The sequence below is a fragment of the Cebidichthys violaceus genome, unplaced genomic scaffold, assembly GCF_023349555.1.
Source record: "Cebidichthys violaceus isolate CVI_PGR_0920_01 unplaced genomic scaffold, fCebVio1.0.p SCAF_24, whole genome shotgun sequence".
Lineage (NCBI taxonomy): Eukaryota > Metazoa > Chordata > Actinopteri > Perciformes > Stichaeidae > Cebidichthys > Cebidichthys violaceus.
This window is the reverse complement of record NW_027176417.1, coordinates 2,521,078-2,544,040: the sequence shown is the minus strand read 5'-3', so window position 1 is coordinate 2,544,040 and position 22,963 is coordinate 2,521,078. Positions and strand designations below refer to the sequence as shown.

At 43.0% G+C, this 22,963-nt stretch overlaps 2 protein-coding genes across 3 annotated transcripts in view; one reads left to right on the top strand and one right to left on the bottom strand.

The window, feature by feature from the left end:
* The first annotated feature begins 208 nt into the window (after nucleotides 1-208).
* Nucleotides 209-4,151, top strand: harbi1 (harbinger transposase derived 1). Its single transcript, XM_068719635.1, has 7 exons — nucleotides 209-260; nucleotides 761-926; nucleotides 1,023-1,225; nucleotides 1,328-1,403; nucleotides 1,490-1,697; nucleotides 1,775-1,950; nucleotides 2,065-4,151. The coding sequence occupies exons 2-7, from the start codon at nucleotides 762-764 to the stop codon at nucleotides 2,263-2,265; spliced, it is 1,029 nt and encodes a 342-aa protein (XP_068575736.1). The 5' UTR covers nucleotides 209-260; nucleotide 761; the 3' UTR covers nucleotides 2,266-4,151.
* Nucleotides 2,375-22,963, bottom strand: part of creb3l1 (cAMP responsive element binding protein 3-like 1) — a 21,392-nt gene continuing 803 nt past the window's right edge. Inside the window, exons 2-13 of one of the 2 annotated variants that reach the window (XM_068719633.1) lie at nucleotides 16,253-16,388; nucleotides 15,419-15,505; nucleotides 10,701-10,855; nucleotides 10,516-10,597; nucleotides 10,047-10,258; nucleotides 9,501-9,647; nucleotides 9,243-9,301; nucleotides 7,690-7,758; nucleotides 6,275-6,377; nucleotides 6,023-6,185; nucleotides 5,299-5,461; nucleotides 2,375-5,218 (exon numbers count right to left, since the gene is read on the bottom strand). In XM_068719633.1, coding sequence (XP_068575734.1) covers nucleotides 5,173-5,218; nucleotides 5,299-5,461; nucleotides 6,023-6,185; nucleotides 6,275-6,377; nucleotides 7,690-7,758; nucleotides 9,243-9,301; nucleotides 9,501-9,647; nucleotides 10,047-10,258; nucleotides 10,516-10,597; nucleotides 10,701-10,855; nucleotides 15,419-15,505; nucleotides 16,253-16,388 — 1,422 coding nt within the window. In that variant the 3' untranslated portion in view covers nucleotides 2,375-5,172. The remainder of the gene's footprint in view (nucleotides 5,219-5,298; nucleotides 5,462-6,022; nucleotides 6,186-6,274; nucleotides 6,378-7,689; nucleotides 7,759-9,242; nucleotides 9,302-9,500; nucleotides 9,648-10,046; nucleotides 10,259-10,515; nucleotides 10,598-10,700; nucleotides 10,856-15,418; nucleotides 15,506-16,252; nucleotides 16,389-22,963) is intronic. The other variant, XM_068719634.1, reaches the window with a different exon arrangement.

Below are 22,963 nucleotides of genomic sequence, written 5' to 3'. Positions count from 1 at the left end.
TGTTTGGGTAGTAGCACTTTCACAACGGCACTTTCGTTGATATTTTTACTGTCTGTAAAATGTATCGTCAATAAAACACGGGACACATCATATGCGTTATGAGAACATTGACCAGATAAATTAAATTTTATTTTATTCAAAACGATAATCTGCAAAAACAACAATTGCCACTTCCTGTCGAATCTGCGAATGTGCATCTCAAGATTGGTGTTCCTGTGGTTTGTTTTGGTTAGAAAAGCTGCATGACTTTTGTATTAAAGGTAAGGGCCCTTTCCTTAACAATGCAAACACAATTAATTATGCTTTAATTTTCATTTAACGTTACGGTTGGTCAACTGAGTGTGAAAGTAGAGTTGCCTCCACAGGCACGCGTAGCTGAAATGAGGAAAGCTCAGATGATAGTTAGCTAGCTAGCTAGTTAGCGCCTTGGCTTCATTCTGCAATAACTAAGGCTAACGTTAGCTTTAAAACATGTTAACAGGTTTTCCGTATTGTTAAATTATTTTTCAGCCAGCAAGGGCTTTATTGGCAATGCAATACAATGAAACAAAACAAAACAGCTATAATCTCTATATTATACTCTTAACTATAACATGCATCACATAAATCAGGATGTAAAATGCATACATATCTTATTGAGTAAAAAAGGGTTTGTCGAAATAATTGTGTTCTGTGTGGAAATATTCCACAACAAGAATACAATAAGACGCTTGCCATCATTCCAGATTACGTATTGATATAAATGTGTTACTGTCCACAGCATGGCGATCCCTATAGCCATCTTGGACTGTGATCTGCTCTTACATGGTCGAGGCCACAAGACCCTGGACCGCTTTGACCTGGGCTCTGTCCCAGACACCGTCCTGCTCTCGCAATTTGGCTTCCCCAGAGAGTTTATTCTGTATCTGGTGGAATTACTCACAGAGGTTAGTATGTGCTCATCCTCCGTTTTTGAATAATCTCATCCAGTTATCTGTCCATTTAAATGTGTTTATGCACGTGGATGTGTTTCTGCGCGCCAGGCTCTCTGTAGACGGACACAGAGGTCCAGAGCCATCAGTCCTGAGGTCCAGGTGTTGGCTGCTTTGGGCTTCTACACATCTGGCTCGTTCCAGACATCTATGGGAGACACTATAGGGATCAGCCAGGCGTCAATGTCAAGATGCGTGTCCAACGTGACCAGAGCCCTGGTGGAGAAAGCGCCCCAGTTCATCACGTTCAACAGGTGTGATGCCATGCTGGATTATAGAGGCACACAAAATATGCAAAACATTAAGAATGGGGAGACAAATAACAATAACAGCCATATTCATGTTTTCACATGCAGAGATCCCTCCAGCACAGAGCAGTTTCAGAGGGTGGCAGGATTCCCAGGAGTACTGGGGGTGCTGGACTATGTTCAGGTTTACTATATTATACTGTATTAAAACTTTGAACACTTTGTACACAAGTGACAGCCTGGCTGATATTGTTTCCCCCTCATCTCCAGGTCACCATCAAAGCTCCCAACAGCGAAGACTCGTCATACGTGAACAAGAAGGGGTTTCACTCCGTGGGCTGTCAGCTGGTTTGTGACGCCAGAGGGTTGCTGCTCAGCGCAGAGACACACTGGCCAGGAGGACTCAGAGACACGGATGTTCTAGAAAGATCTGCTCTCCACAAACAGCTGCAGGACACAGAGGAGGGCTGGCTGCTGGGTGAGATGTGGATTTCAACATCACTTTTTAGTCTGAAAGGGTCCAGTGAAGGATTAACATCCTATTCTGTTTCTTAGGTGACTGTCGTTACCCTCTAAGGAAGTGGTTGATGACCCCGGTCGACTGTCCAGAGTCCCCTGCAGAGTTTCAATATAACCTGGCCCACACGGCTACACACGAGATAGTGGACAGAACCTTCAGAGCCATCCAGACCAGATTCAGATGTTTGGACGGCACCAAAGGATACCTACAGGTATTCTATTCAATGCTAAGCTAACCTCTCCCTGTAAAATATCAAAGTACTGAGAGCAGCGTCGTACTGAGAGCAGTGTCGTCCAGCTGTCTTGTCTGCTCTCCTGTCCTGCAGTATTCTCCAGAGAGGAGTTCGTCCATCCTGCTGGCCTGCTGCGTGCTCCACAACGCCTCCCTGCAGTCTGGATTAGACGCCTGGACTCTGGAGAGAACCGACCCCCTGGAGCAGCCCGAGAGCCTCGAACAGAGACCCGAGGACCGCGACAGCCAGGCAGAGGACCTCCGAAAACAGCTAATACTCAAACACTTCAGCTGAACTGCTGGTCGAAAAAGGAAACGAGACTAAATCAAGACTGGGACCTTTTTTTTTTTTTTAACAAATGACATTTGTCGCATTTGAAGCAAGAAAGTCCACAGACACAGTGTTGCTGATGCAGGTTTTTTATATTTTGCTCGTTTCTACTCTACTGACTACACTAAGATAACATAGTTGGATATGGAGGAACATGCAAGACACTATACAACAAACCAAGACAACATTAAACCCAAACACATTTGAAATAACTGGAATCGCTGGAAAGTGCTCGATTATTTCTCCTTTTCACAAAGAGGTCAGAATAATCGAGCGCTCCCTGGTGTTTTACAACTATTTGAACTGTGTGCAGCTGCTGTGTTATCAAAGTTTCTTTACAAGTGGAAAAAGTCACCCTCCCTTTATTTTTTTACCCCCACCCCCACCATTTACATATCCTTTCCCCAAAAATCCAACGATTTCCTCAATATTTTTCTTTCCCAAGTGCTTCCACAGGTTAAAATCTTGGACTATGTCACAATACAAAACCAAGGCCCTTATTTACAACAACTGCACATTAGGTCGTCATTATTTATGTACACCGGTGCTTTAAGACTGTTACGGGTGAGAATGACTGGATGTTTGTGCAACGGGCTGCAGTCACATGATGTTTTTGTGTACACACACAGTATGAGGGACACAAAGTGAAACGGGTACAGAGATGAATAAGAAAAACAGGAAATCTGTGTTAATTGCAATGTTTTGGAGATCAAAAATAGGATTTCTGAGTATTTCATAATTCATAATTGTAGTTATGTCCTCAATGATTTGGACTGGGACAGTGGAATGCCTGTTTTCTCAGCTTTACATTTGAAGGAATAAAATGACATTTAATAGTTCCTTTTCTTTTTCTCTCACATTTTGAGAAGACTTTTTGTAAATGTCCCGATGTTCCTTCAAATTGTGGCGATAACAAAGCTAGTGGTGTTTTAGTTCCTGGAATGTATTAGTCCCCTGATTGGCTTCATCAATATATACACACTTTCTACAAACAGGAATAAATACAACATACACTGCTGTCGCATGAGCACACTGAGCATCTGTGATTAGATGCTTTGTTTGAGGTTATAGTATGAATTTATGATATGATATCTACATAAGGCGCTAATGTCAAATGTTTTAATTCTTTAAAACTCTGCAGTTTATTTGCAATGGATTTCTGTGACTTTTTGGGTCAAGAAACTTCAGCTAAAAATGAGTTTAATTATGAACGCAAACGGCGTTTTTAATTCATGAGGGAGCAATAAGGACCCTGGTAGCTTTTCATGCGACAGCAGTGAAACATAAACACTGTATTACAGTTAAAAGACACAAACAGATCACGTCAAAGTTACACTCCATGAAACAGCATGTCAACTACACACCATCGTGTAAAACTTCATCATCCTAAATGCCAAAACACAACAGACAATTCCTTTCTTTTTTTTTCTTGCATAAAATAAATATGCTCTTTTTTTGATGCTCTGAATATATTATAAGTTGTATTTTGGGTTTTTTTGTAAACATTATTTAGAAAAACAAAACAAGACAATGGCAAACTAACTTTAAAAACACGTTCAGTATTTCTTTTTTTTGTTGCATAAATTAAATATGCTTTTTTTTGATGCTACAAATATATTACATATACAATTTTAAATTCCATAAAAATACTTTTATGTCATGTTTCCCAACCTCTGTCAGGACCCCTTTAACAGTCCCTTGATATGAACATGTGTCCCCTCCCAAATGATGCTGAATTTGGATGTGAAAACTTCAGAGATGAATTTTAAAAAGTGGAAAAATATAAACGTACTATATGGTTTGCGAGGCGTGTGAAATAAAGTATTTCCCCCCCCCACATAAATCCTGAACATTGATCCAGTTTATGATTCTTTAAAAGTAAACGGTGTGTAATCTAGTTAGAGTTTCCAGGTTTGTAGCTGCGTGTGTGGGCTTTAGCTTTAAGGCCAAGTTGGTCATGTTTCTGAAGTGGAAGGCACTTTTAAAAAGGATGCGTTCATATCCATGATGTAGTTTTGTAACATGTTAGTAGCGACACACGTTGCGTTCATTATGCGCCGTCACTAACATCGAGCTGAAACGATTCTTCCGTTAATTGATTGACAGAAAAGGAATCAAGAAATAAACTCTCTAGTTCCAGCTTCTCTAATGTGAGGATTAATCGATTGATCACAAAAATAACTAACTAATCGTTAGTTGCAGCCCTTTGTCAACATACGGTATGTGACTGGTTTAAAAAAAAAAAAAAGAGCGCCGAGGAAATAAAATACATATAATACCTCAAATATATAACATGAACTCCCAAAGTGGAGATCCGTCAAGTATCCCTTTATATGTATTTATGCTCATGAGTTGTATCGATCTGTTTCTCACAACATTAAGACCACATTTCCCATAAAGCATCTTCAGATCTGTCGTGACACGATGAGATAAAACTCTTTTCACATGATCACAGCTTAAGTGGCTCATATCGGCCTTCTTTTTGGCAACGGTCGCACTAGTTTGTGGTGATATTTTTGTTAAGATGCTACAAATTGCATCCGTAACTTTTTAACTAAGCCCCTATGTTTAATGTATCTAAAATATTCTTTAAGTATTAATAGATACTATATTTGAATGCATAAAAGTTGGAATTTCAATAAGATGGTCTCTTTAAAATCAAGTATATTCAGGTGTAGCAGAGTCCGTTTACGTGAAGCGCCGCGTGTTGGGCAGGCAGAATACCGACTGTGGAGGACTGAAGGAGGTCTTGTCCCGTGTCTCTCTAGAAGGGGTGATGGTGGACTGAGATTCTGGTCCAGTTTGGCAGAGGAATCTGGAGGTTTCGGACTTTTTAAGGGGGTTCGAGGTTAGAAGTCATGGGAGGAGTTGTCAGGCTGTGTCGTAAACCCCGGAGACTCCTTCTGGTTTTGTTTCTCTGAGGAGAGAAGAGAGGCACTCTGTTAGTATTGAGAGGACAATACAAGTTCTTTGACACAAAGAGATCATATGTTCTACCTCCGGTCTGACTCGGGCCCAGCTGTCTGGTTGCTGCTGTCAGCGTCAGCTGTGTATCGGCTTGTCTGGACGTGGTCTGACTGTAGCCGCCCCTCTTCTGATGTCACTAAACTCTCCTCCAATGGAGCCCCTTCGTTGTAGAAGAGCAGGCTGCGGGAACGGACTGCGACACACAAACGCACACTGGTTTTCATTCTCATGCCATTTTTATGTCATTTTTAGATCGTAAGGAACGGGGCGGCCTCTAGGGGCCACTAGCAGGGCAGAATGTTTAGCTCCTGGTGGGTTTCTGGCAGAAAAGAGTGGAACTCACTGAAGACAACCTAAGCTCTGGTTACAAAAGCGGTTTCCCAATTGTAAGTGGTTAAAGGAAGTCAATTTAAAGGAAGTGGAATGCAGCGAGGAGGGAAAGCTGATACTCGTGCCCTCGTTAAGGACACGAGTATCAACTCTGGGATCTTTATCCACCTTCCTGCTTCTTGTGCTTTTATTTTGGAGTCATATTTTTTGCCGTTAGATAGTACAAATATACAAAAACACAGCGTAGTACTTTAAGATCAAGTTTCTTTTATAAAACGTGGTCTTTTATATGTTATTGATCCTATCCTCTATCTACAAGTACTAAAGTTCATTCTCATTCTCTTGGGGTTGCTGAAAGGCATTATGGGAAATGTATGACACTGTAAACTGAATTTCTATAATGGTGTTGTATTTGTAGACCCACCCTGACTGGTGGTGTAGAGGTCCGCCGTCGGAAGTGGAGGAGAGGAGGACGGATGGGAGGAAGAGGAGGATGAGGACAAAGAGGAGGCGTGAGTGAGGAAGGAGAGGGGGGAGAGGCAAGGAGAGAAGGAGCCCAGCACCAGGACGAAACACACGGCCACCATCTGCACACAGAGAGGAGCAAAACACTTAGTGAACAATCACGAGCATTAAAAAAACAGATTCAGAGGTTAATGAATTCAGCGACATTTACCATGAGGCATGTCCCTGTTTGAGTGGAGGCCATTTTACAAGAACGGGGGACAACCTTTCCTGAAACCAACGATTGAAGCTTCTGGAGCTGCTGAAGGAGAGACCTGGAGAGACAGAAACAGAGATCCGTTAAAGAGCGAGGAAGGCAGAGGAATGATTGAGCCTCACCTCGAGGAAGTCACCTTCTATTCCCCAATGCCCCCGCAGCTCATTTCTCTCTTTGTGTACAGTCAACTCCATCCACTTGATTTACTGTTGCGGCGTCAATAAGCCAGCGTGAGTAAAGAGAACAGTAGAATGAAGTACACCAGTGGGATCTGGAGAGCAGGGTTCTGATGGTATGAGCTGTGAGGAGCCTCTCTGACCACTAAGCGGAGACAGAGGCCCAGACGCCGCTGTGAACCGGGCCCTCAGCAGAGTCAGTCAGTCGTTTAATACGTTAGACTCTAGAGCAGACAGTAAACTGCCGTCACTCACTCAGGACCTTTGATGTAAAACCACAGAGATTAACCGTTACATGAATGTTTTGTTTTTTTTACTTTTAAAAGGAGCTGGGCTAGCAGTTTCCCCCTGTTTCCAGTGTTTGTGCCAAGCTAAGCACATTTCACGTTACTATCAATGTGACTCTGGTATATAAAGTCCATGTTTGAGTGTCTGGTCAGAGCAGAATTCAAGACTTTTTAATATATATTTAACACTACATGGAGGTGGGGTTTATTTTGGTACAACGAATGAACCAGTAGCACTAAGTGGGCATGCAGTTTTGCACGGAGATCAAAACGACCACTAATAACTGCATTTGGGGAATTTTTAGAAACGAGGAGCTTAAATTAACTTCATTTGTTTAAAAAAAAACTTTTTTTTTTTTTTTAGCCCTGCGCATATTCTGGACTTTTTGTGAGAGTGAGCGAGCTGACTCATGTTCCCCAGTTTGCGCCAACTCATTGTTCCTCTGTGTGGTGGTTTAACATATTCATCAGTGTGTGTGTGTGTGTGTGTGTGGTGGGGAGGGGAGGGAGGGAGAGGGGGGGGGGGGGGGGGGGGTTGCCTTCCATGATGAAAGCTACTGTTAACTTTCAGCTGTAATGACAGGCTCAGGCCGCCACAGACAGACAGACATAGAGACAGACCCCCCCCCCCCCCTCAACCCTCAGCCCTCTTCACCACCACACCCACCCACCCACTCCTGGATAATAGCAGATTGGTTTCATATTGTCGTAATAACAGAGGAGCAGGGTGAGTCTACACTTTGCTTATGGAGCAGACAAATTTATGTTTAGACTCTTATAATTCTCTCAGAGTAACACGCCGCATAAGAACTGTAGAAGTACAACGGCAAGACGACACTAATGTTAGTCGGTGTGTGTGTGTGTGTGTGTGTGTGTGTGTGTGTGTGTGTGTGTGAGAGAGCCTCACCTGTTGGCGGTCTCCAGGTTTTCTACTTTTAGCCACAGGTCGCTGTTTTCTGACGTGTAGCTCTCCACCCTGATACACACACAAACACAAACAAACAGATTGTCAGATTTAACGCACACAGCTTCATTGCAGGCTCTGCACACACTTAATTTACTGACTTCATTGTGACAGTTAGATTCCCCCCTGCTAGTCCTATATCTAATACCAGCTGAACATCTTAATCTCGTGCTCCGTTCCTCATAATCCTCCTGACCTCCACCTCTATATGTTTGGTCTGAATACGGCTCATTCATACACATTCCTTTCAGCGAGCGGTCCTGCTGTTTTTCGCTTTGCAGAGATCCTCCAATAATCCTGTCCTCGTGTCCAAAAAAGAGAACATGAACACAAAGAAAGAGGACGATTCCTTTTCCTTTTCCACACCTCTTTGTTCTCCGTTGTGAAGGTGTTGATTCAATCAAGAGAACTCAACCCTCTCCTGCTTTAATGGGATTAATAGGGCATTTTGTCACCACCTGTATGAACCTCTTTGGGTGCTTTTTGCTCAGAAAGCCCACATTTTCACCTCCCCTTCCCTCTCCCTGTCAGCGAGGCATGTGTTCAGCAGGTTACTGGAGTCCTGCCACAGCGAGGAACGGCCCGAATAAGAGAGGATAGAAGTTCCCTTTAAGAGACGAAATACATCCTAAGTATCACGTGTCCATCTGGACATTTATACCTGACCCCACAAGGAGCCATGAGGTCCGACAGTTCAATGTCCAGCATCCATCCTCTTTATTATACTTCAACTGCTAGGTTCACTTCTTTTCTCTCTTCCGTCAGTTGCATTTTTCATATTTTTTTCTGTGCCAGCGATGCACATAAAAAGCACACATATATATATATATATATATATATATATATATATATATATATATATATATATATATATATACATACATATATGTAAAAAAAGACCTATGGTTAGATTCTGCTGAGGGTGAAACCTCACTGGTCAACACGGCTGCTTTCTGGACCAAATGCAACACTCTTAAATACATTGTTAGGCAGCTCGGAGAAGTGGAGGAAAGAATGTATGCATTCCTTGCATTGACAAATCTATGTGACCCCTCAGATGGAGTGACGCGATACTGGTTGAAATAACAGTAATAGTTCAGCAGCACAACACTAATAATCGATGATTTAGTTCTGATTCGATGACAAATTGCATTTGACAAAAATCCTGCTTCACTGAAAAACTCTGGAGATGAATGATGCGTAGGAAACAGCTGAGCATTTTGAAAGGAAATATCCATTAGGTCTTTTCACATCATCTATTGACTGTAAGAAAAATCTTTATCCTTCAATATTTGGTCACTGTGCCAATAAAGTCGGTAAAGGTTGAACCAAGAGAAGAATTTGAACTATTCTAAATAGTTGTATGAATGTTGTAGAGTTTCTGTTTGACGTTAATGAGAAAAAAAGGGTTCGGAAATCACAAAAAGTCCGCCAGATATTAAGGTAAACCAAAAAGGAGTGGAAACACGGGGACAGAGAGGTTTTCCAAGGCTTACTTTTTCTCCAGACATTCCACGTACTCTTTCTTCTTCCTCCGACTCTCCTGAGCTGAGATCTGGGTAGAAAAACAGAAATAATATCAGCAGGACTGCAAAGTCTGTGTAACGATTCCTATTCTGCAAACCTTCCTCAGTGCTACACACCCAAGCGTGCTCAGATGGATTTTCTGCCTAAATGAATGCTTTGTTTGTGAATCAATTCTGTTTCGATCTCTTGTCTGAGCTCACTGATGCCAGAAAAGGTGCGGCGTTTACCTTGTTCTTAATCTTCCGTCGGACCCTCTTCAGCGCCTTCTCTTCGCTCTTAGTGAGAGGGAGTTTGTTCGGTACCGGGTAGCCCTCAGCGACCAGGGTCCTCTTCTCTTCTTCAGTCAGCAAGAGGGGTCCTGAACCCTGCAGCTTCTGCACCATCAAACAAAGCACTTCATCAATATAGTTACAACCATTATCAACAACTCAACAAGCCTGCAGGCAACTGACTCATCAGCTATTCCTGTCAACGATACTGAACACAGCTAGTTTGTGATTTTTACAACAGTTCAAATGTTTGCTGACATTGAAGATTTGGTCATAAGGCATTACATTCATTCAAACAAATGTGATTCATGTGAGAAAATCTGCAGAATCAGACAAAGTCCGACACCGAATTGATTGGATTTAATGAAATGGGCCCCAGCAGACTATCAGACTGATTTAACCTCATGATGACAGCTGGTTCACACACCAAAAACACAGCCACTATATATTATTTGCACTTAGTTATTTCAACAATTTGTTGAACAGTGGTGCTCTTTCACTCACATGTGGCGCAGTGAGGAGAGGTGAGGAAGAGATGGCTGTGGAGGAGGAGGAGGAGGAGGAGGAAGAGGAGGAGGAGGCTCGACCTCCTGGCCTCTGTTGTGGTTGAGGGGAAGACGGTGGCAGAGCGAGGTGCGGGGAGGACGGCGGGAGGGAGCCGTCGCTGTCGCCGTGGTTACTGCTGGGCGGGGTGGGCGGGAGCTGGAGAGCGTCGTCTGAAAGGAGAGGAGGGAGGTGAATGAGTGCTTCTTCTACGATGAACTCACGTTTCTTTGACAACGGAATCACTGTGCTGATGCAGGAAATAGGTCCATTAATAGCTCCAGATGTATTGGTTCATTCTGAAATCTCAAACATTGTACAGATGAAGAGACACAAAGTCAGGAAGTTGTGTAGCTTCCTGGCTGGACCTGTGGTACCACTGTAACGTGTGTGTGTGTGTGTGTGTGTGTGTGTGTGTGTGTCTGCGTACCACTGGGCAGGCTGAGGTACTGTCCAATCTCTCTGGGTTCATTTTTGATGGCGACTGGCTTCCCGCTGTCTTGACTGGGCTCCTGCAGAAACACACCAACAACAAAAGCTGCTGATGAAACGTCGCTTTTAGAAAAATCAACGACGGATTCATTCGGATCGTTTGCCGGGGGGGGGGATGCTAACCGTGCGTTTCCATGGCGACCCTCTGTGTGGGGGGGCAGCGCTTAATATGAGAGGCGGGCCTTCGAGAGGCTGAGGATCTAACCTTTGACCCACATCCGGCTCCTCCTGTTTCACCAAGATGGCCGACAGGTCCTGACTGAAGCTCCATTCAAACTCTGAGGGGAAAAAAACAAAATACCATCAAATTATCAAACTTTTCCAAAAAAGCAGAATAAACATTTTCAGAGCAACCTGCAGGACCTTCAGGGAGGTCTTCTGATGGGAAGTAACCGGTAGCTTATAAATCACACTTTCAAAGAGCTTCCCCAAAACATTTGAACGCTTCCTGACAGAACTGGTTATTACAGGCTGCTGGACGACGTCGCTCTGGCAACTGCGGTGCATAATTTGTCTCCAGCGAGTGAGTTTTCTACCCTGAAATAAAAGATGGGCTGAACCAACAACTCGGCGTCCCTCCTGAGAAGAGAAGCAGCCTTTTAAACACTGAAAATACGCGTAATACACCCAACAATGAGGACGGAGTGCAATTTTAAAGGAGGTTCCCTAAAACACAATGAGTACATTTATAAGAGCATCTCACAGGTACTGTGTTGTTTAGTCTGCTGTGAGCTGCAGAAAGTATTTTAAGGGCGTAAATGCCACTGCGGGGCAGCAGGAGAACTAGTCAGAAGCACTCCTGGTATATTTGGTGTCCTGCTGACTTTTCCTCAAAGGTCCAAAGCAGCATTCTGATTATGCTGCAAAGTAACCTCGTTAGGAAAAGGTCCACAAAAACGGTCGATATCAAACTTTTCTAACTTAATATTGAAAAGGAATCATTTTTTAGAGCTGATTGGTAACAGAAAATAAGCTGCAGGTAGAGAGGGAGGAGTGTGAGTCAGCATTTTTAAATTTTAGAATAAGACACGAGCACCAGGACAGAGTAGACACTTTGATGTTTGCCACAACACACACACACACACACACACACACACACACACACACACACACACACATATAACCAAAAAGTGCTCCCATGGTGTATGGAAAGAGAGCAGTAGCAGTTTAACAAGACGGGTGCTGCTCCTGTGTGTGTGTGTGTGTGTGTGTGTGTGTGTGTGTGTGTGTGTGTGTGTGTGTGTGTGTGTGTGTGTGTGTGTGCTGGGAATGAACGTCACTTTAATCACCTCCTGGTTTCCTAGCAACATGTCTGCTGGTAAAATGCTATGAAGTTTACAAGCTGAGTGTGCTGGGTGGAAGCAGAGGGAGGTGGAGGTGTGTGTGTGTGTGTGTGTGTGTGTGTGTGTGTGTGTGTGTGTGTGTGTGTGTGTGTGTGTGTGTGAGCTTCATCCCGTCATCCCTACAGCGGGGATCAGCTGTATCATCACAATCTTCTCATTAGCCCATTAGAGGAGGTGCTATCTGTGTTGTTTTTTAAGCTCAGGTCCTGGATCAGTGCATAAGTGGATGGTGATTTGTTTGGTCTACGCAAAGTCGGCTGACGTCTCCAAACGTCTGGTTTTGTCCGATCAACAGTCCACAACTCAAATATAGTCGGCGTACACTGATAGGAATTGGAAATTAATTGGAAATGAATAGACATGCAGTGCAACTCTTTCTGCAGACCTCCAATATGTCATTCGTCACTGATTACATATCTACATGAATTGGTAGTGAAATGTGCACTCTGGTTTGGGGTGGATCCACCGTTGACGTCTATTTCCCAGACGAGACCCTCAGAGGCTTCTCCTAATGAGGCCGGTCCTGCTGCTTAGTCTGGGCCTCGTTAAGCCTGCTGCCCTTGTTAAGCCAGGGCTTGATTGGCCGCCCTCGACCACCATCTTTTAATGAATACCAGAAGCTGCTGGCCGATGCATAGGAAGGTTGTGCATTAGTGTATGCAGGGATTCAAAAGAGTACGTTTTCTTTCTGTCCTTCTCTTCTTTTTCCTTCATATTACCATAGTAACACTTCATAAACACTATGAGGCGTACACAGTAAAGAATAGTTTCCATGTCATCGTATGGACTGTAGCCTGCAGGTTGACTTGATTAAAGCATAATTGATACAAGCCAGGTTCAAACATAACGGCAGGAAAAAGTAATGCAGGGACAATGAAGTGAAGTGAAAAACAAGATAAATAATCATTTTAGTTTTGTATTTCTTTCCCCCCGTGTAAGTAAATGTAAAAGATGCTGTGGATGAAAGTAGTAGAGTAAAACCTGATCCTCTCTTTATGGGATCTCTTTGGATGCAGCTAATAAAAGACAGTCTGCCTATGAGGCTAGTAAAGCCAGGTAAGAAATCCTATCATGGAGTATTGGCTAATGACCAAAGGCTCCTGGCAGTCACAGGGGGCTAACGCAGGAGAGGTGGAGGCTGTGTTTGATCACAGCGGGACGGCAAGATTATTACAACAATAGATTGGAGCGACGCAGTAGGAGCTGCAGTAAAAAACACATGCAGCTTCTGCTCGACCGATCGAGAGCAACGAGGACTGAGACCACAGGCTGAGAGGGGAAACGGAAAGAGGCACAGGAAAGTTAAAAAAGTTGCTAGCAAGTTGACGGCCATAAATCCCACCAAGCAACACGTTTTAAAAATGGCTGAAGATGATGACTGCTTCCCAAACCAGACTTGGGTCTTCTGTTATTCAAACACTAACATGGGTTATGCTTTTACAAAGCAGCGGCTCCTCTGGTTGTGTACCTGCTCCAAACGTACTAGTGGAGTGACACAACAGTTGTAGCTATATACTTCCAATACTTCCGACCCCAACCTCAAAAACATGCCGTCATGAAGACGATACCGCGTGACTGGCTAAACCCCCTCAGCTGCAGCAGTCTTGTCAAAATACGCCTCGTGCCAAAATGGCAGCTGACAGTCCAGCTGTTTCATAAGAAAGAATGTGATCAAAGCAGAGTGCTGAATCTAAAAATGAAAACCACACCGTTCCAAAAAGTGGAGTTCTACATCCTCAAATCAGAGAGCAGAGCGGCATTCAACAGGTGCAACCCTACTGGAGACCTTATGGTGCTTAAAACCTCTACATGTACCGGCGACTGCACACTGCGTTTCTGCTGTGTATCAATCAGCAGTTAGAAAAGTTCATCATGACCGAATCAAATAAGAATATCGCTGGGAAGTGAGTCAGTAGATCTTACAACTTTGAACCTTAAATCCCCTCTCTCAAGTCTGAAATGAAATCAAAACCAACATGTTAGTGCATATATATATATATATATATATATATATTCATATATATTCATATATGCGGAACATATATATATGGATGCACCAAAGCAGAGATGTAACATTGGTGGAAAGACAGTATCTCAAAGGTTTTTAGCCAGGCTTTGTGGAGCAGATACAGGTTGTGAAATGCATTTTGGATTAAGTTCAATATCAAATAGGCTGGAATAGATTTAAATACATACAATACGTGTGTGTGTGTGTGTGTGTGTGTGTGTGTGTGTGTGTGTGTGTGTGTGTGTGTGTGTGTGTGTCCTCCATATGTGAGCCTGAGACAACAGTTAAGCAGCAACACATGGAGGCAATGAACGAAGAAAATATTTAAATATATGAACTACCTTGAAATCAAAGCTGTCTAAATGTTTTGTTTTATGAGGTCATATATTATGTTGATGGTTAGTGGTTTAATATGTCAGATAGGTTAGGTTTTTTTTGTAACGTCCTGTTTGCTCTGGCGTACATTCTAACTAAAAATATACATTCGGTTTGATTCTAATTCGATTTAGTTTGCCGTAATTTTATTCTCTCTAAAAGAGCAAAATATGATCTGTATTAATATTCTAGCTCACAGCGTTTAAGTGGAAACATAAAAGTAGCTTTTAGATGTGAGATAGACTTTTCTTTTGGTATTTTGGAAAGCCGTGTAACCTGATATCCACACCAATGAAGCGGATTTAATTGGATTAAGGGAAAAAAGAGAAGGCGAGAGATAGAAAACAGAAGTAAGCGAGTGAGGGAGATATAGACAGGAAGGAGAGAGAGAGAGAGAGAGAGAGAGAGAGAGAGAGAGAGAGGGAGAGAGTGAGAGAGATAACCTGACAAAAGAGAGAGTTTCCGCTGGCTTGGGCTAAAGCTGCAGACTCAAAACCATATGCTTGTCATAGCGTTGTGTGAGTCCATGTGTGTGTGTGTGTGTCTGTCTGTGTGTGTGTGTGTGTGTGTGTGTGTGTGTGTGTGTGTGTGTGTGTGTGTGTGTGTGTGTGTGTGTGTGTGTGTGTGTGTGTGTGTGTGTTAGGTGGGCAGGGCTTAGCTGGAGGAAAGCTGCTCAGACAGGGATCCTGCCGCTCAGACAGCAGGATCCCTGGGACAAATGGAGAACAGACAGCATGCAGACAGCGAGAGACAGACAGGTAGAGACACAGACAGGCGGAGATAATGAGTCTGAAAGAAAGACAGAAACGTGCAGGATTCTCATACTGTGCTGCAGGAGACACTTGTCTCTACAAGCAGCTCTTACATTAGATATAATAGATATGGATTAAGCCCATCATCACACATATTATACGACAGACAGCGGTTTCAGCCAATCAGAGTGTATACTATTTGACAGACGGGGGTCAAACTGCATGTTAAGCATGACATCATACAGCCAAGATGATAAGGAACCAGACTCAACATCAGCAGCAGAGTTTTGATTGGCTGCGCGCCTTTCTCTAAATAGTTTAAAACTAAGATAAGATTGTTTTTAAAGGAATAGGACGACCTACCAGACTCATGGTCCATTTTGATTGACAGGGCTGGGCTCTGGGGGGCGGAGTCTTCGCTTAAAGAGTAGCTGTGCTCTGCTTGAATATCTGTGAGGTTCAAAAGCCCTTTTTCAGAAATGGAAAACGTAACATTGCTGTGCTCATCAAGCTGTTAAATGAGTGGCGGCTATTCTGTCATGTAAATGTTCCTTACGGCTCTATTCACACAAATGTAATTATCGCCTTTCCAATCATTTTGTTAAAGACACTGACTTGTTGTCGTGCTGCATGCTGATTGGTCTGACAACAGGTGAGGTGAGGGGTCGATGGTTGAGAAACAGGAGTTTTGGAAGTCACAGACTTTGGCAACAGAAACTGGCTCTCATATGGTGGAATTTATCCTCCATTGGGAAGACTGAGCCGCAGTTTTAGCTTTTTGAATCCAACCAAATAATGAGATTGGTTTTTCTTGTTTTTTTTCACTCAGACATTGGCTGCTGAGTGGAACAACTGGCTGCTGCACTGCCTGAGGTTATCAGGGGAAACAAAATCATCCAAATGTGGCTATGAGCTACGGAGAGAGAAACTTTAGTATTTTCTGGGACAAAAAGCGCAGTGGTTTGGGATTGGAAAGGGTTCCACCAACCGACATTTACCTGCTGTGAGATTTGTAGAGCTGCATTGGCAATAACTGTGAACTTTGGAGAAATGTTATTGGAAGGAGCGACCACTGGTGCAATTGTATTGGACTTTTTGTGCATTTCTTACAGCGTGTTCTTTTATTTGATAAAGCTGTGAGGAAAGTGGCATGTATAGATTCTTTTAATGACCTGTCACAATAAAAGAGGAGCTGACCTGGGCTGCTGTCCTCTATGTCCATGTGTAACGGCGAAGGTCTGTCTGCCAGAAGGGGCCGCTCTAATAGATGGTCGTCGAAAAAACTGCTGAATAATTCACTGCTGAAGTCGTCCATCTGGTCACCTGAGAAAGGCTGGAGAACGTGGAGAGAAACATGGAGACAGAGAAGGGCATTCTATTCAGTAACATAACGGTTTTCCAAAGGATAAGAGAGTAAGAGAGACCAATAAATAATCTAATCTATACATGATACACTGAGCATATGTGGTTTCTGCAAGACTGTTAATCAACTCCTTCTCTCTTTCGATTCTACCTCAGACTATCTGTCTGAGTCCAGACAGCCCAGACTGTGCTGATGGCATGACGAGTCATTCAATGGGAAACAGCATTGATAGATTCATCCTCAGCCTGGATGAGATGAGTCACTGAGCTGAGAGATGATGTTCTGGGAGCCTGGGACAGCATGGTGCTCTGATTTCACCGGTTTTAACACACATACAAACACACACACACACACACACAATATGAGTCACTCTGTTCTTTAGCAAACATGCATGAAACAGTGCGAAGCGCGCGCACACACACACACACACACACACACACACACACACACACACACACACACACACACAGATGGGTTGGAACCAATTGAATACGCAAGTAAACTCTGCTTGGAAGCTTCTCAGGCAGACACAGCATGAACAGCACAAACAGAAATAGGTTTACTGTTGAATTCCTGTAAATTAACTTAAACTCTCCTTCAAAAAGCTGCCAGAAGTGTCGCAGCGGATTAAATCTGTCCAGTAGCAACAATAAAGACACAACGGATAATAAATATGGAGCTGAATTCAATATTTTTTTGGATCAACGATGGAGGAATTGAAGGTTTTTTGGACGCTACCTACCAAATAAAACATTATGTTTAGTTTAGACTTTATCAGGCCAAGAAAGCAAATGGTTTTGAACATTTTCGTGCGTAGCTCATTTATTTGGCTTCATGACACTATTACAAGCTTCAATGCTGCAATTGAAATGAGTCGAGTGAGGAAGAGGAAGAGAAGGGATGAAAGAGAGTAAACAGGCCAAGTCGAACAGCTTTACACTGTGCGTATGACTCATGGGAATCACTGTCGATGCGTGTAAGTTCTGCAATATTCTTTAAATAGTATTCAAACAAGTCAACAAGCCACATTCACACCTTCACACATGTGTTATCTCAGTGTGTGTGTGTGTGTGTGTGTGTGTGTGTGTGTGTGTGTGTGTGTGTGTGTGTTTAGGAGGTCAAGCGTGTCTGTGGTGAAACTCTGGGACTCATGCAGCTGTCTCGTGAAAGCATGGAGTAAGCAGACGTACACACATGCAGATGGTAGACGTACAGACGGTGGGTAGAATAACAGAAGCACGTGACACACGAAGAGCTGCTGACGTTTGGACTTTTCTAATTCTCTCACTGGATTCATTTTGACTCGTCGAAGCAGGAGACAAACTAAATAAAGATGTGTTCCGTTACTAACGCGAACCGGACATTTCCCGCTGCTGCTGTTTGACGTTGAAAGCGTTCGCGGCACGACTATTTGTCACAGTAGCTGGCGCTGACAGCGAGTCGAGGAACCATACCAATATTTGTATTAGAACGTAAAAAAAACAAAAAAAACAGAGCTCACCGCAGGATTAAAAAAGCGACTGACAAAGAGCGTGCATACACTCCGTCATCCTGCAGCCACACATAAGTGGATACTCGCTCATTCACAAATAAACACCCCCCCACAAAAATAACAGTAATACTGACAGAGACGCCTTGTTCTCCTGCTGCATGCAGCAGTACGGAGTTTTGTGAGGGAAGCTGCAGTACCTACGCTGCTTTAACTCTGCTCCATTAGGGAACAGTATTCCCCATATGGAGAAGAAACTGTTATGATGCTGGGAGAAGAAGCAGAGGAACAATTAAACAATACATCACAGTGGTGACCACGTGTCGGTACCCACTCGCTCACCTCCAACACACCTGGAGTACCTGATACAGCTCTCACACACGACTAGCACAGCCCTGCTTCAGGCTAATCTTTTTCTTATCCATCACCTGGCACGACGAGCATGTGCTCATGGCAGATGTTCTTCTTACATGTTCAACTATTCCGGCTGATAAGATCTCCTCCTCTCAGGCATGTACAGACTGTTTCATTGATTTAATTGAATTTTCCTTCCCTCTCTCCTGTTTTTAGTTTAATAAATATGTCAATTAGAAATGCGCCTGGTGAATCAAGTATAAACAAATGATCAAAGATATTTTTTTTATATTTTTGGGGGGGCATTTTTAAAGAAAAAATGAGAGGAGAGAAAAGGGAAATGATGAGGCAGCCCCTCAAGAATTGATTTAGTTTATAAAAACTATTAAAAATAGCATAAATTATAAGAGAAATCACAGATCGCGAAAAAGGGAGGAAACAGAATTGCACGCGTTCACAACATCAAACTGTTGCAGCGTTAGTTTATCAGCCTCATCATGTATGCAGATGATACCATATTATTTTCTCCCAACAGTGAATTGATGGGAGAAAAGGTCAACACTCAGTGGATCAGTGAATTCAGCGCCGATGCTAACCGGCATCACACCTGCACCGCATCAGTGGTAAATGTCATGTTGCGTTGAAACATACACACACACGCACACACACACACACACACACACACACACACACACACACACACACACACACACACACACACACACACAATAGAAGCTGTTATTGTTGCTTTAGGGACAGGAAGCTTCATGTGTTAAGACGGCTGGTGAAGGAACAGCTGCAGCCGGTGCGACCAGAGGAACGGAGGTCTGGACCTTTCATTACCTGAACCCTCTCTGCTGGGGAAAAAAAGAATCACAATAGGGGAGGAACACTCTGTTAAGAAGTCGTTTTTTAAAGCTTATTTCGGTGGCGGTGTGTCATTAGCAGGGGGAAGGGGCCGAGATTGGGAACCACACGGAGAAAGACAGACGCAAAAGGAGTCATTATAAAAGCAGAGAGCGACTCCCTTGTGCCTGTAATTAACAGTGTTGCCTCAACATCTCTTTCTCTCTCTCTCTCTCCTCTCCTTTCATCTGGATGCCTCACTGGTTCAGGTGAAAAATAAATCACCAACGTTGGGCTGCATGTGAAGAATGGAAAGCACGGACTGGAGAGTGAGGCCAAAAGATTTGATGTAATTATGGCATGAAAACTGCAGTGGAAACCATCGTAAATTCCTGAGGACATCGTGTCAAAGCCAAAGGGAAATACACCGTAAAAGCTCTTTTCTACAAGTCATGTAGTCTCAGAGTCGGACTTCACGTGCCAACTATAGTGGCTCTGGTTCTGTTTGTTCCAGTTAATATATAGTGGTTTGTGTTACTGTTACTTGCAGGTACTATGACTACACCCTGACACATCTTGCGCCAGGCTGCAGGAAACGCTCCGTCATGTTCGACAGACTTCTTCTCAGCATGAATTCACTTTCCCACAGCAAGTACATTTTGCTGCATCACTACTGTCTACTGCAATAGCTTCATTTTCACAATATCTCGAATACTGCAAAACCACCAGGTGAGCAGGAAAAGGGACCAAAAAGGCAAATGAATACGTCATATAAATTTGGAATGGGTTCTAGAAAACAATATCAGTTACACTTAAAAGCCTGTGCTTAGCTTCACAGTAATTTCACGCTTTTGTAATCAATGCAGACGCTTCCTAAAAGATCACCACACATACAATCACACAAAATGTTACAGGAAATTATCAGATAATTAAGTGGCAAATATTTGGATTATCGCTCATTTGTCATAACTTTCCTTGTTCCAGCATCTCAAAAGTGAAGATTTTATGCTTGTTCTTGTCAAATATGATCGCAAATTGAATATCTTTGGGTTCTGTTCTGTTAGTCGGACAGTGGGAAAATGATTACACGTATTTTTCACAATTTTTTGAACATGTTATATATGAATAAAAAAGGATATAAGCTATGCAAAAGCACTGGTGTAATATTTGACTTGAATCCATTGGCAGACGTTTTAACTGCGTTTAAATAAGACATTAGAAGTCAATAAAAGACGACATGCCTGGTTGAGGACGGAGATTTTTTGCAGCGTAAAATGAAATAGTGAGAGACCTGAAAACATCGTGTCATTATCCTCTAACAGTGGTTGCCACAGATAAGAAAATGGCACTGTTCTCTATACTGTATTTGGCTTCATGTGGTGGTGTGTGGCTGCAGCGGCTTGGCTGTGTTTGGCTTCACTTGAAACCGAGAGAGGAGCCGAGGTTACTGTGTGTGTGTGTGTGTGTGTGTGTGTGTGTGTGTGTGTGTGTGTGTGTGTGTGTTTTGAGATCTCAAGTGAACTCAGCTATAGTTCATCTCAGTATAACAGTAGAAGAGTATTTTTCCTTCACGCACACACACACACACACACACACACACACTGCTGCATGCCTGCTCACATTCCATCAGGCAGCTCGGCAGCCAATCGGCAACGAGCATGCAAATGAGATGGGCGTGTCCTTTTAAAAGCTGGAGTACAGGGTCTGAATGGAGAGTAGAATAGAATAGAATAGAAAGGGGAGAACAGAGGGAATAGAATACGAAATGTAGAGAAAAGCATAACAAGTAGAGGACAGAAAAAGAATAGACTGACCTCACTTTGTACATATGTGTAAATTTATGTTTGTCCGTTGATCCAAATCTGTACATTGCATAACTGTTTTGCATGTTTTGTCTGTACAAAAAATATTCAATTTGCAATTATAGAAAACAGAGAAATCGAGAAATCATTCCATTTGAGAAGCCGGAACCGGAGAGTGTTTTTCCACAACAAATCACATCAATGATTAATTGATTTTTAAATTGAATGTTCTGTCGATCATCCAGTCAGTTAAAAGACTTTGTATCAGCTCCATCATAAACATAATAAATCAGCACATCCGTTTTGTAGGCTGTATAATTTTTCATTCACATTTGTGTTCCATCCACACAGTTTCATCAAAATGTTTTCCAATTGGCCCTCAGATGTGATCCACAGTAACTCCGGTTAATTAAAGGTCAATGTTGCGGTAACGGCATTAGTCATGCTGGACTAATGCCGTTTACGATCCCAAAAATCCCCAGTTCAAATAAACGATGAATGCATCACAAGGATAATGGTTAGGAGAGCTCTTCTAACTCGTTAGTACGTGGCTAACGAGCTCATCCATGCGCGGTCAGTCACCTGCAGTTTCTTTCAGCTCTTTGGAGCTTTAGAGCATCTTTCTGCTCCTTGTTTTGTTTTTAAGCCTCACAACTTTACTCTTTTGGTTCACGCTCTATCGCTACCACTTCTAGATACAGAAGGCAGTTTTCAGTTAAAACAAGCTCTGATAAACCCATGTTAGTCGCCCAGTCATCAATGACAGAAAGGAGGTCTCATCAGCACCTGTCCATACAACACAACTGCAGATTATTGATTAAGGAGAGATTCAAATATGCATAAGCATGGCGTGTTGCATTACAGCTGATCCGCCATCCTTTCTGGTGTCCTCAGTGGTACAGCCCAGCCTATAGTGGCTTCACAGCAGAGTGGACTACTTTATTTAGAACAGGAACGGAGGGGGTTTAAACCACGAGCAGACTGCCGGGCTGACTCACTGACTAGAATAGAAAAAAAAAAAACCTGTGGCGTTTAAAAAAGAAAGAAAAGAGGGAGCGACACAGAGTGGGAAAAGAGACAGCTAGTAGAACAGGAACAAAGTACTACCTGCTGATATCGTGATATTTATCATAAAGCCAATCATTCAAATCACAAATTAAAAGTGCAAAGCATGGCGTGCACTGAGTGTACAGGCAGTGTACTTTTGGCATTTCGTGACCGGAGGTGCACCGCACACATGCAGAACACTTGGAAACAGGGTGGGAGGAGGAATACATTGTCATACATTAGCGGTGCCAGCGCTCTTGTTACAATTAGATTAGACTGCATCTATATGCAGCAGTACAGTCATTTCTGCTCAGCTCTACCACACGGTATATTAAAGACACAATGGCTCAGGTGCCTCAGGAGATGCAACAGGTGGTTTTTAAAGGGGGCTCCCGGGTTTAGAGAGGACGCGTGATTGTCCTCAGTTTCTTATTGCAACAGTGAGATCCGTGTGTGTGTGTGTGTGTGTGTTTCAATGCAACACTGATTATTTTGCAGCAGCATTGAGCTGGTGGGACAAGTTTTAATTAAAGCATCCACGGTAGTTAATGGCAGGCATGGTTGCAATTTGACAGTGAATAACTGTCTCGGATGCACTTTATCGGAGTAATCGGAGTTTAGTTAACTCAGAGAAGTCAGTGTTGACTAAAAGTTAGACATTTAAAGCCTGTCACAAGTTCCCAGAGGCCATGAAGGCATCTTTAAATGTCTGAGCAACAGTCAGAAAAACAGAACAAATAATACTTACTTAATATAAGACTTCATTTCTCACTCACTGGGTGAGTTAATTGAGTTAATTGAAAACTAATGACGACCAATATAGCCAATGAATGTACTGTGCACTTGTCAATCAACAGTCTCTCTCTTACACACACACACACACACACACACACACACACACACACACCAGCTGTGCTCAAACCAGATTCTGTCCAGTCTCTCACACACACGCACGCACGCACGCACGCACGCACACACACACACACACACACACACACACACACACA